General features: G+C 32.0%; 1 protein-coding gene across 2 annotated transcripts; it reads right to left on the bottom strand.

Annotated features, from left to right (window-relative positions):
- Positions 1–207: 207 nt before the first annotated feature.
- LOC139502666 (uncharacterized) lies at positions 208–11,886 on the bottom strand. 2 transcript variants are annotated; one of them, XM_071292194.1, is made up of 3 exons: positions 11,781–11,886; positions 4,581–4,922; positions 208–2,751 (listed from the first exon to the last, which is right to left on the bottom strand). In XM_071292194.1, exons 2-3 carry the CDS (start codon positions 4,906–4,908, stop codon positions 755–757), a joined length of 2,325 nt encoding a protein of 774 aa, XP_071148295.1. In that variant the 5' UTR covers positions 4,909–4,922; positions 11,781–11,886; the 3' UTR covers positions 208–754. The 2 variants fall into 2 exon arrangements, with proteins under 2 accessions (XP_071148295.1, XP_071148294.1); XM_071292193.1 differs by having other exon boundaries at positions 11,666–11,820.
- Positions 11,887–13,534: the final 1,648 nt, after the last annotated feature.

The raw sequence follows: 13,534 nt of genomic DNA, 5'->3' as shown, positions 1-13,534 counted from the left end.
TATTTAGTTTTTTTTTTTTGGGGGGGGGGGGGGGAATGTTAATTTTTTTGTGTTTTTTTTTTTTAATGTACTGCATTTTGTGGATCAGAATAGTAATTTTCATAGTCTCTTGAGCGATATCATGTGTTTGTGTGGTTTTTTCACATACTGGTCTCACTTTAAAAAAAAAAAAAAAAAAGAGCAGGTTTACAATGTTTTTTACTTCAGTTTTATTAGTTTTCCATTCGTTTGACGTGTTTAAGCTTTTGATTTTGCCATTTGATAAAATATTTCCTTGGGTGTTTTTAAGTTTACTTTTTATATATTGCATGTATTTCACATAATGATTTTTGTGTGGTTGCATTTATTTTTGGCACATTTTTCTGTAATCCGAAAGGTTGACAGTGTATAACTTTTAGATAATACAATTTATAAAGTATGATGATTTTTATAACTAACAAAGGCAATTATGTTTGTTTTGTGCTTGGCTCTACAGATCATCTCTTTAGCTTATACAATTGTGTATTGATTGTACATGTACATTTAGCACCTTAAAATACAAAATTGTTATCTCCATTCTAATCAAACTGACAGAAAACGACGTCGAATCATACATTTAAAATCTGCTACACGTCGTCTGAACTTGCACGTACGCTTTCATAACTTCATTTGCGAATTGATATCATGAAAATTGGTGACGTTATCCAACAAAATGAGCGTAACAAACATGTTGCATAAGAATCTATGATCACGTGTCGTGCAGGTGAATCATATATTATACTATAGAGTTAGATATAAGTTTTGCCAGTCTGAATCCTGCACTTTCACAAATAAAACCCCCACTACATAATGCCTTCTCATAACATCGCTGGGCCGATTGCTGGTCTCCAGAGATCTGATAACAAGTTCCTAATAATGTATAGGAGGGGGAGAGCAAATTTTCTACAACGAAATATCTTTTCTCTATTGTAACTAGTAGATCTTGTAAAGACTGTTGTCTGTTGTAAATATCATGTAAATGATGGTAGCAGAAAAAACGCAAACAGTGTGACATCACTACAGGTGGAACTATTAAGCTCCGTTTCTGTACCTCATATTGTAATTCTGTTGGTATCAATGCAGAGTTTTTAACATAGTTTATATTCGAATAAGTTAATAATTTCATCCGGTCATTCAATGTCAAACTGTTACATGCAGCAATATTTTTGTAATTACTAGTCTGCTGGGAATTATAAGAGCTCACTAATAAAGATAACATTCCAGGTTCACACCGACTTAGAACATAATCCACAATTTTCAAAGCTGCGGTATATTGTTCTCTTAAGTAATAATATGATGCATAAAACAACCAACCAGACACTGCATCTGACTTCGTACCATCTAGTAACATTTTACGACGTAGATAATAATGAGTTTTGTTTGATTTATAAGAAAATATCTTATGACGAGGACAACGCTCATGATTAGTTCCCAATAATACTTCAGACAAAGGAAAAGACTGTACGGTATGTTGGCTTATGATACTATGAAAAAACTTACAAATTCCGTGTATAAAAGTTGAGGATTCGAACATCAGCAGGTTGTTAATTCTTATTAAACTTTCAAAACCGTCGTTGATATCCATAATTGTAGGCTCCCGATTAACCTTTAAAAACATGAGTTCCAATGTTGAAATCTGACAAACAGAGTTTGTGGCAATTGTCCAATTCAAAAACTCACCAAGTATGATTTCCAAATTCTCATCTCTAATCTTTATAAGTATCTCTAAAAGCTGTGTATTGTTTGAAGCGGTAATTTTTCCTTTAAACATATTTTGTTCCGGAATAAAATAGTTAGGGCAATAACATTTATAAACCCATTCAATAAGTTTATCAAGACATAGCTTTAAGCATTGTGCGATTTTGTATACTTGAAATTGATCTTTAGAACATTCTTCCGATACCCAGAACAATGAAGTCTTCAAAAAGTACGAACATAATAATTCTTTTGTAGTCTCGTTTTTGTCTATTATTGTTTTCAATAAAGATTTCATTGCAGTGTAACACATAAACTGAGTATAATTGAAACTGTGAACTAGCTTTTTTTCTGCTAATGAAAATGAAATTCTCCAGAATAATTCATTGTCAACATATTTTGGGCCAATAGCTACAAGTAAACATCCATCACTAATTATGCTGTCAATCAAAGTTCCACCTGGCCACTGTCTTAGTCTATGCCGATAGATCCAGCCTTTGGCTACGGAAGGCCATTCGTGCAATTGAAAACAGAAGGCTATATCTTGCATCATCTGTTTATCAGACACACACGGACCATGTATTGATAAATCATACACTGAATGTTTGTTCAAAAAGTAATTAAGATATCGACGATTTGAAAAATAAAGTCCATTGTCTGTTTTTAAACAGAATCTTGTGACGTAAACATTATCATTGGAAGTTATCAATTTCAATTTAGTAAATCCATAATGTTGATTATCCTTTTCCATAAGTAATATCAATTTCTGTGAATGTAAATAGATTTTTTTCAAATTTTGCACAATAATAACAGTATTGTCAACAGTCATAGCATCTCTATCACTACCTGGCAGGTCTAACCCTTCTGCTAAACTTCCGCTTGTGATAAAGGTATAATGATTAAGAGTTCTTTGTCGTAAAAGATCAATAACCTTTATTATTTTTTGTCTCATTCTAATAACTTTTTCACTTTTTTGTGAATTATGAAACTGGAGCTTCCTCTGTATGTCGTCTGTTGGAACCCTTGTGCAATTTTCTCCTGTAGTATATGAAAACAGACTTTAATATGTAGATCAATTATAATACAATTTACGAAACATTTTTATTAAAATATGGAAATAAATTGGTTCAATTCAAATATATGTTCTTATAAAGAAGATTTCAGTCTTAACGCCATAAATCTAATCGTGTTACGTGTTTTTCATATTGACTAACGACACACTTTTTAATAACTACCTTTGAACAGGATAGCAGTTCTGGATGTTTTTCTCCGCGTGATTTAAATTGACCAATCATATTGCACTTTGATCCGTTATATCTTATTTCGGTCAAGTTGCATTTATATATGAATATACATGTATACTTTTCAGTTAAATATGTTTTCTTGTGTTGTATTATGTTCATCTTTTTAGATTTTTGTGTTCTTCTTTTATCATCGTTTAATTATAATTTTTAATTTTTTCTTAAAATCACACGGGACCTGAATAAAGTAGCGGGTTTAGTGAACGTGATGTTGAGGAACACGTTGATACCGTGACAGATGCCCGATGTCTAATATATTTTAGAGCTTTATTAAAAGTATTTGATCAAATTTAGGGGATAAAAGTCCATCTGACAATTGAAATCAGGTCATTGACCTAGTTCAAGATATATAACATAGTTTAACGTGATTTGTTATGGATTTTGCGAAATGGTGGTTGCATTTCTAGTGGTGTCGGGAATTTAACCCGGTGCTTCTAACTCAGCCTGTTTCGTGTTATTTATAACCTACCAGAAAAACAAGTTATATTTTTTAAATATGACGTCACTTGAGGTTTTAACTTATTCGGATGTGTCTATATTTTGTCGGGTTATGTTATGTATTTCAGTTGTTTCCTGTAATTAGTTAATACTTCAGTTTTATCATATATCTTTTGTATAGTCATTTTACAAAATTTACTGTTTGCAAAAGAATAAATTATTCTAAATAATAGGGATGTTCTGGTACCTAACAGAAAACTCTGGCCGTTTTTGGCACAACTTTTTTGAACTTTTGGTCCTCGATGCTGTTCAACTTTGTACTTGTTTCGGCTTTCAAACTTTTGTATCTTAGCGTCACTAGTAAGTCTTGTGTGTACAAAATGCACTTCCGGCGTATCAAAATTTTGAACTTGTTGCCTTTTGTTAGCTATTATTCGTGTGTTTCTTTGTCAATTGTGTTCTCCTATTTATTTATTTTGTAGTCATGTAATGTTGTGTTGTCATTTTAGTGTTATATTTCACAATGGCCATAAAAGAGGGAGGTTTGACATGCCACAAAACCAGGTTCAACCCACCATTTTTTCCTTTAAAAATGTCCTGTACCAAGTCAGGAATATGACCATTCTTATATTATAGTTCGTTTCTGTGTGTGTTACATTTTAAGGTTGTGTTTCCGTTGTGTCGTTTGTTTTCTCTTATTTTTGAGTGTGAATTCACATTACTATAAGACGTGTCACGGTACTTATCTATCTCAAATTCATGTATTTGGTTTTGATGTTATATTTGTTATTCTCGTAAGATGTTGTCTGATGCTTAGCCCGTTTCTGTGTGTGTTACATTTCAATGTTGTGTCGTTGTTCTCCTCTTATGTCTAATGCGTTTCCCTCAGTTTTAGTTTGCTACCCCGATTTTGTTTTTTGTCCATGGATTTATGAGTTTTGAACAGCGGTATACTACTGTTGCCTTTATGTTTTAGCAATGACATGTTATTTTGCAATACAAATTGAGAAAAAAAATCTTAGTTCTTCGTTTTGTAGTAAAATAAACTAAATGTTCTTTAATCCTGCAATTTAAACATATTCATATTCAAAATAGAAAAATTATTTTGTATCCTTGGTGATGTCATACCTTGCTCATCACAATTTTCCAAATAGTCTAGATATAGATCAGAGGTTTTGTCAGGATAGCAAATATTGATGATCTGGTCTTGGTGTTGTTTCCTTCGGACGAGGCAGGCCTTGAATTCTTTTTCAAATAGGTTGATTAAAAGTTTTATCAAATTATTTCGTAACACAAGCGTTCCATCAAAAGTTCTATGCAGACAAACACTATGTTTTCCTTTGCCTTGGTATCTTTTTAGGTCATACAAATCCCAAAAGGTTTTTTTCCTCATGTTGATGAAGTCAATTCCATGATCAAATTCCATGTTTTCTGAAACTTTATTTATGGTATCCATTTCAGTGATTTAATCTGTAACAAGACATAACTTATTAAATTTTATGAATCAATAAAATATCTGCAATGCTTAAAAATTTAAAAGTTATTATAGGATTAAACACATTTTTTCTAGAGGTTATTGATGTGTAAACCGGGGCGATTAACTCACAAACTGAATAAAAGTCCGAAGGACTTTTATGTTGAGTTTGTGAGTAAGAGCCCCGGTTTACACATCAATAACCTCTAGAAAAAAATGTGTTTAATCCTTATAATTCTTCAGCCAAACATATTTTTTTTTTGGTGGCTACTGTATATATTTACCATCAAAAGCACAATGGCAAGTCGTAACTAAGGAGTACGCCGCCATCTTGACTTTCTAAAAACCATAAATGTCCGATAAATACAACGGAATCTTAAATGAAACAGTACCTACCTCAAAATATTCATTTTAATTAAATTTTATCCGAATTTGAAGTGTACACGTAACGAAATAATCTTTACCTTGAAAATTACCATTCGTATGACGTCGTGTTTTGCCATGACGTAAATTCGCCAAATCCTTCATGAAATTTCGCGGAATTTTATTAAATTTAATTTTTGTACATTTTCGAAGCTTTAGTGCAATAAATTTATTTCTTTTTTTGTTATATATGCACTAGAATAGTCACAACTGTTATGCAATTGTTTTTTAATCTCAATTTGCTGAAAATCCCGGGATCACTGCAAGCTTGTGTATCGCGCATGAATAGATTACAAAAGTAGTTTCGGAAACATGGTTTATCGAAGTGTAAACTTAGAGAAAAATTCTAATTGACCAATCCAATTCAAGTATTTATAGATATGCAAATCATATAAGAATTATGAATAGCTAGTATCATAAACTAGTAACTTATAAATATATTACTTTTTATCATTTAACATGCACATGTTTGTATGTGCCCCTACTTTTATATGCATGTTGGGTTGATTAAACAATTATTAAAATTTATAGTCGATAATTTGCCATTGAAAATTTTATTTCCGCAAACTAGTTGAGATTTCGACTTTTATTCATACAATCTATCTTTAACAATATTGATCAAATGCAGTATCCTGCTTACCTTTTCAGCGAGTCACAAATATCGATTGTATGTAATATTCCATGACACTTTCCCCATTTTATTTGAATTAATTATCCTCCATAACTTTAGATTGTCAGTAAAATACACCTTTGATTAGCAGTAGATGCATATATAAATTGATTATCTTGGGTAAAAAGGTTTTACCTATGTGAATTAAAAAATAACACACATATGTAAATATGGCGACATCTAATAAAATTGAGAATGGAAATGGGGCAAATGTAAAAGAGACAACATCCTAACCAAAGAGCACACAACAACATGACCAAAGAGCAGACAACAGCCGAATGCCTATGTTCTTAAGCATGGTATACACTCAAAACTACTGAAAAGTAAATATTAAACACAAATAAAACTTTACCTTTCTCATCTGATATCATCCCGATAAAAGGATAGTTAATCGACGTTGTCAAGTGATATAAAATATTGAACGCAATGAAATGGCAATTTCATTTCATTTTTATGTTAGTTATACCTTATATCTAAAAATAAGATATAACATTTTAATTTTATCAAATGACAGTTGTAAATGTGATGTTAATATTACTTCTTTGCTGTATTTGTTTGCACTACTTAATATGAATCTTGCTCACTTAGGAAAGTTTAAATGGCGCGGCAGTATCTTGATATTTTAAAGTTGTTACAGATTCAACCTTTTTCGAGGATTCTGATATAAAAAAAAAGCTGTAATGTATTTGATACTGTCCACTCATTTACACAGATTAAATCACCCATTGTTCAAAGCCAGTAACGGGTTCACATCGAAAAGTGTTGGTACAGGGATTTTGTTGCAGTGTTATTTTATTCATTTCAGAGTTTTTGAAACAAATATTCAACAGGTCGGGACCACTACCATATATGGCCATGCATAAATTAGCATATTTATGTCCTCGCACATGTAATTGTTTATTTACGTATAACGCAATTTATTTTTACCTAGGTTTTTGACCAATCCACTAAATGAGTAGCAATGCATGATGGACTACTACGTGATAACAATCAAACAAGAACACGTGTCATTTACTGAAATACAACACATTTTTTCGTGCAATGCGCGGGATTAACAATTTTGCTTAGTTTTTCATTTTTTGTATCCAGATTAATAGTTCGTGATATAAAGTATTCGTTCCATGCTCAGATTAATGAAGAGTTGTTTCTATGCGAGGAAATAAGTGTTTGAACTATCCGATATATAGCCATATATATCACGGTTTGGTGATGACACGGAGATTTTATGTAGTCGTCCACCAGACAGCAACAAACAACAGTGATACACACAATTACCCCTAAGACAAACTTAGTTTAGTAGATTACGTCTTGGGTGGAAAGAGATCTCATTTGGCACTCATACCTTATCGTCTTCTTTCTATATACAAAGCACGTTTTCAGGAAACTTAGAAGGTAATATAGCATCAAATTTGATCCACAGGGTTTAGATAATTTGAGACATTGCACATACGTCAATAGGACAGCAGCCGAACGATTAAAATACCTCTGAGGTATATTTTAAAACCGACGGACTTTATCAATGGATGAAACAGTACAAAATATGTTTAAGCTATAATTTACCAAGAGACAACAACCCAACCATAGAGCAGACAACAGCCGAAGGCCACCAATGGGTCTTCAATACAGCGAGAATCTCCGCACCTCGAGAAGTCCTTTAGCTGGCACAAATATGCATACTAGTTCAGTGACAATGGACGTCATACTAAACTCCGAATTTTAAACTAACTTCATTTCAACAAGTTTAAATTACATGTTCTAAAATAGAGCTAAGAATTGTTTGCATTGTAGTAAATTTAAGTCTTTGAAATTTTATTCAAATACGCTATTGAACATCACCAAAAGCCAATTAATACAATAATTTTGTGTTTTATAAATTAGTGCCTTCAATAAATAAAAGTGGTCATAGAACAGTCTCATTTTCATACCGGTATTCGAAATGACTCTTTCATTGCTATTAGAACAAATATGTCATAATAACATGACAGAGAATTTTTGTTTCGGAATATTCTAGATAAATATACAAAAATCAAATTTTGAACAAAATGTACCCTCCTAAGCCTGGAAATGGCTAGTCACATATAGTAAACGGCGTTTTTCTCACAATGACGTTCTACCTCCATAAGCCTGGATATGTCGTGGCTGGTCACATATGAGTACACTTTCTACACGTTTTTATGAAATAATAGTGATCTTGTATGGAAAAGATTCAAAAGTTTGATACAAAAATTGAAAAAAAAATTGTCAAATAGGAAAGGCATAAATTATCTGCAAGACGCCTGTATGTGAAACAAATTGGACGTTTGCATGTTGAACAGGTCGAGAACTCTAGATTTCCTGACGTCAGAATATATTTGCATAGTAATTTCCCAAACACAATGCAAATGATGGCCTTGAAAAACTGACCAATCGACTCAATGAACTACAATGCATTGTGGGCTACTACGAGTGTACTATCACTTGACAACACGTGGAATTAATGGAAAAACTGAAAACTAATATAGTGTCTGGGATTCTCTAAATAAATGTTTTTGTTCTGCAAATATGTTTATTGATATATATATAACATAATCTTCAATTTGCATGCTCAGATTAAAAATGTATTGTTTACGGGCTTCACAATTCGACTTTCTTTTTCGGCTTGTAAAAGGTGTTGAACAGGTTTGTTCCATAGTTATGTATTGTACATGTACCTGTGCACTAATTTCACGGCGTGAAACAGTGGAATTTCAGAACGTAAATATTTTGAGCTCTTTAAACCTGTATAATGTCCTTTAAAAACATTTCTGCCTCGAAAACAAGACAACTGGCACAGAAACACGTCTATCTGTACTGGATGTGTAAATTTTTTAATCAAGACCTGAACTATAAGTGAGAACATCATAATATTCACCCATGTTAAAATAAGTGTTATAAAATAGGGTAGGAATTGTGCTTGATATTCGAGGGATGAAGACATAATCTTTCAATCAGTTTACAGCCGATTGCAGGTTAGGTAAACTGCCATCCTATAAGAGTAGACAAGTCCGAGTATATCTAATTTACATGTCTGAAAGTCTAGACTAATTCGAAAGGAGGGAAGTATACCTTACATAATAACGACTTTACGGTTCAGCTAACAAGCAAGCTAACCAAGGATTCTAAATTTTATTACACACTCAATGAAATCGGTTGTAACTGAGGTCTGGAGCTGGCATGTAAGTAACTGCTAGTAGTCCTTTGTTAATTTATGTATTATTGTCATTTTTTTGAGTTTCTTTTGTTACCTATTCATTCTGACTCGGACTTCTCTTTTACTGAGTATAACTGTGCATATTGCTGTGTGTTTGTTTATACTTCATTGGATAGATGTATAAAAGGGGGAAAAGGGGGGGGTTAAGATCTCAAAAACATGTTCAACCTCGCTGCATGTTTGCGCCTGTCCCAAGTCAGGAGCCTTTGGCCTTTGATAGTCTTGACTGATTTTAATCTAAGTTTCTTTTGTATAATTTGTCAAAGTAAGCTTTAAGAATTCCTTTTTTTTTATTTAGATTTATTATGCATATCTCTAAACAGACGCGTAACAGTTTATAAGTAGGTGTTCTCATATATTAATTTGATACGATTATGGATATATTCAGACTTCATTTATGAAGGAAAAACTTTAGAGCAGAGCATTATTTGTTTGTGTGTAGCTCTATTTTACACTTTTAGGAATTTTGGATCTCAATGCTCTTCAACTTTGTACTTTATTTGGCTTTTTTTTAACTTTTTTGGATTCGAGCGTCACTGATGAGTCTTTTGTAGACGAAACGCACGTCTGGCGTATATACAAAATTTATCCCTGGTATCTATGACGAGTTTATTTAGAACATGTAATTTAAACTTGTTGAAATGAAGTTAGTTTAAAATTTAAGAATTCCTTTTTTTGATTTAGATTTATTATGCATGTCTCTATACATAGTATGCGACGCGTAACAGTTTATAAGTAGGTGTTCTCTTATATGCATTTGATACGGTGCATTTATTATGGATATATTTCAGACTTCATTTATGAAAGGAAATCTATAGAGCAGAAATTTGATTTTTTTTTGTATCAATTTAAAATGTAGATTCAAATATTTTTCACTTCAAACGATAAAGTAAAACTTCTTCTAAACTTATATATGATGTATAGTTCGGCGTGCGCAAAAAAGAAGCCAAGGAAAGTGTTTATCTCTTCTTCACAAATACATTGAATCTCGATATTTATCATGTTTATAATTTTTCTAACAATGGCGTTCTACTTCCATAAGCCTGCAAATGTCATGGCGGGTCACATATGTGTAAATCAAATGTGGAGCAGCATCTGATCACCCTTCCGGAGCACCTGAGTTCAACCCAAGATTTGGTGGGGTTCGTGTTGATTAGTCTTTAGTTTTCTATGTTGTGTCTTCTGTACTATTACTTGTCTGTTTGTCTGTTTGTCTGTTTTGAGTCATGGCGTTGTCAGTTTATTTTCAATCTATGAGTTTGACTGTCCCTCTGTTATCTTTCGTCCCTCTTTTATAATTACTGAACGCAACATATAAACAAATTTTAACTTGTGGTGAGCAACACGTCGAAGGTCACTAGTTAACAACAAAAAGAGATCATATTGACAATTCCCGAAAATAGAGTAAATTACATAAGATAAACCATATTCGGCCCGAATTATGAAGTTCAATGTTACAAGATAAAAAATGTTTTAAGTTGACTTAAAGACATATGAGAAAGTTTCGTGTCCAATACTCAATGGGAATTTAGCCATTTTTATAATTTTTCGTGGAAAATCTAAACGGGTCCTATTTGTGACGTCAGTAAGAAAACGCAAGATCGTAGATTGTCAATGAGTAGACTTGTTTCCTATCTAGCTATGATTCATAGTAATACTGGTCAATATATCCTATTTTAAATTTGAGCTAAATAAGGGGGCCATTTTAAGGTATTATCAAACCTTATTCTTTGATCTATAAAAGGAGTTTTATGACTGATGTTAAAAGCTTAAATTGGTATCCAACTTGCATATTTGGGTTTGAAACATAACAACTTTTTTCTGTTTTATATGCGGGATTTTCACGTTGAGTTGAAGACCAACTGGTGGACTTAGGTTGGGGTTTTTTTCTCCTCGGTCGGGTTGCTGTCATTTTGACACCTTCCCAATTTCCATTCTCAATTTTCTACTATATATGGAATAGTTTTACGTAATTAAATTGAAATGAAGCTTGTTAAAATATATTACAAATGTTTCAATAATGTGTGATATCTAGATCCTTAGTTGAAATATTGTTAAGTAATAAAACAAAAGCATAGGTCACTTGATAGGTTGTACTTCTGGTTATATATAAAAGTTAATTTCCCATTAGAACTTACTTTGCAGATAACACATGTGCCACTCTTGCTATGTTGTTCAGAGGAAAAATTTAATTCCAAAAATGGAAAAATGATATGCACTTTTATTCTATTCACATGTTAAAACATAGAGCTGCGCGGCACATTTCAACATTATATGCCTCGAGTTTCTAAGAATTTAAACTTATACTCAATCACTTCTTTTAGGACAATCTTCTTTGCTTAAATTAGCTAGGATTTCCACATTTTGTCATACATTATAGCTTTAACAATACCGATCAAATAAATAATTCTACCTACCGTCAGTGAGTCAAAACGACTAAATTGATCTATGATACTCTCCTTGTTTTTTATGTATATTTGTCCTCCCTATCTTTGGATTGTAAATCATATCTGTACTATTAAATGAGAATACCTCGTTTTGTGTGTCGCTTCTCTTCCTTCCACAATAAATTAATCATTATGCATTTGCGTCATATAGGTATCATGCATGGTCGCATTTGTGATCCTCGCTGATGATTATACCATTTGGGTTATTTTGGGAGAAAAATCGAAAATAAAGGGGTCCGGATATTGTTTCCTACATTGGACAAAGGTTTATGTCATAGACAAGACCTCCGTTTAGGACTGATTTAAATAACACATAACTTTCATAGGTTCTTAAAGGGACAGGATCATTTTTCGCTTTTTCTGTATACAATGAACATACATATTTGATAAAATTAAGTTCACACTGTATTTGATATTTACAAATGAATTCAAAGTTTACTATTAACGGGGGTCATATATATTATATATAGATTAAAGTATATGTCGTTTCACAGTACGTTAACAAATAAAATTGTGAAATTAATAGAAAATATAAAAAAAAAAATAGATTTAGAAAAAAAGGGAAGGGCTGATTTAAATTGTCCTGCCAAAAGTACCTATGACTTTTGATACCTTTCCTGAAATTCTCCAGTCATATATATTTTTTATTCATCCTACAACAGTTGCAGTTTACATACTTTAAACCACAATATAAATGCCCGCGATTTCGCGGGTGTGTTCTAGTACACTATGAATTAACAGTAGAAGCATATATAAGTTGATTCTTTCGGAGATTTTTTTTTACCAATATGACAACCGAATGTGTAGGCATGCATGTCTTTAATTAAATCAATTACATAGATATAGGTAGATGTGGTATGAGTGCCAATGAGACAACTCTTCATCCAAATAACAATTTATAAAAGTAAACCATTATAAGTTAATTTACGGCCTTCAACACGTAGCCTTGGCTCACACCGGACAGCAAGCTATAAAGGGCCCTAAAATGAGTAAAGTGAAACCGTTCAAACGGGAAAACCAACGGTCTTATCTATATAAAAACGAGAAACGAGAAACACGTAAGAACTACATAAACAAACGACAACTACTGTTCATCAGATTCCTATATCACAACAGCTCGGAACAAAACCTTAAGCAAGATGTGTAATTAAAACCAAAAAGCAATGGTCAAATACATATAAACTTTACCTTTCTTACATTTTATTTCACGATAATAAGATAGTTTATATTGGATGAAAAATTATACTAAATAAAGATCATTGTTAAAAAAAAAGTCCTTTCATACTGACAATTTCTATAGTATGAAATATGATCTTATATTTAATCTAAGATATGATAAGACAATTTCATCAGATGACCTATAAAACACATAAATATGTTGAAGTGATATGTTCTGTGTGTTTCAGAAAGATATAAATGTTATTTAAGATTTTTTTATTATTTTTTTCTGTTTCTTTTGAACGTTTGACTTTTGACATGACTCGGTATTAATGCATTTCTTAATCGTTTGGGTTTTTTTTAACTTTAGACGTTCTAGATGCAGGTTGGTCCTGATAACAAAGTTTCAACATTTTTTGTTTCCATTTTGTTTACGCTTTATCTTATACTTACTTTGTACTATCAAATTAATGTATGATATATACGATATATATTATAAACTACAAAAGTTTTCTATCGGCGTCATAGTAGACTTAATTTCAACCACAAACACATTTTGTTGACGCATCTTTGTCAAATTTACTATCAACTCCAGAACATTTTTATGCTGGCGTCTTTTTTTGGATATTGTTTTTATTATTTTGTAATCAGTTGTGGTGTTTGTTCTCTATCCCAAAAACT

Source organism: Mytilus edulis, chromosome 14, assembly GCF_963676685.1.
Source record: "Mytilus edulis chromosome 14, xbMytEdul2.2, whole genome shotgun sequence".
Classification (NCBI taxonomy): Eukaryota; Metazoa; Mollusca; class Bivalvia; order Mytilida; family Mytilidae; genus Mytilus; species Mytilus edulis.
This window is presented reverse-complemented; position numbering and strand designations above follow the sequence as displayed.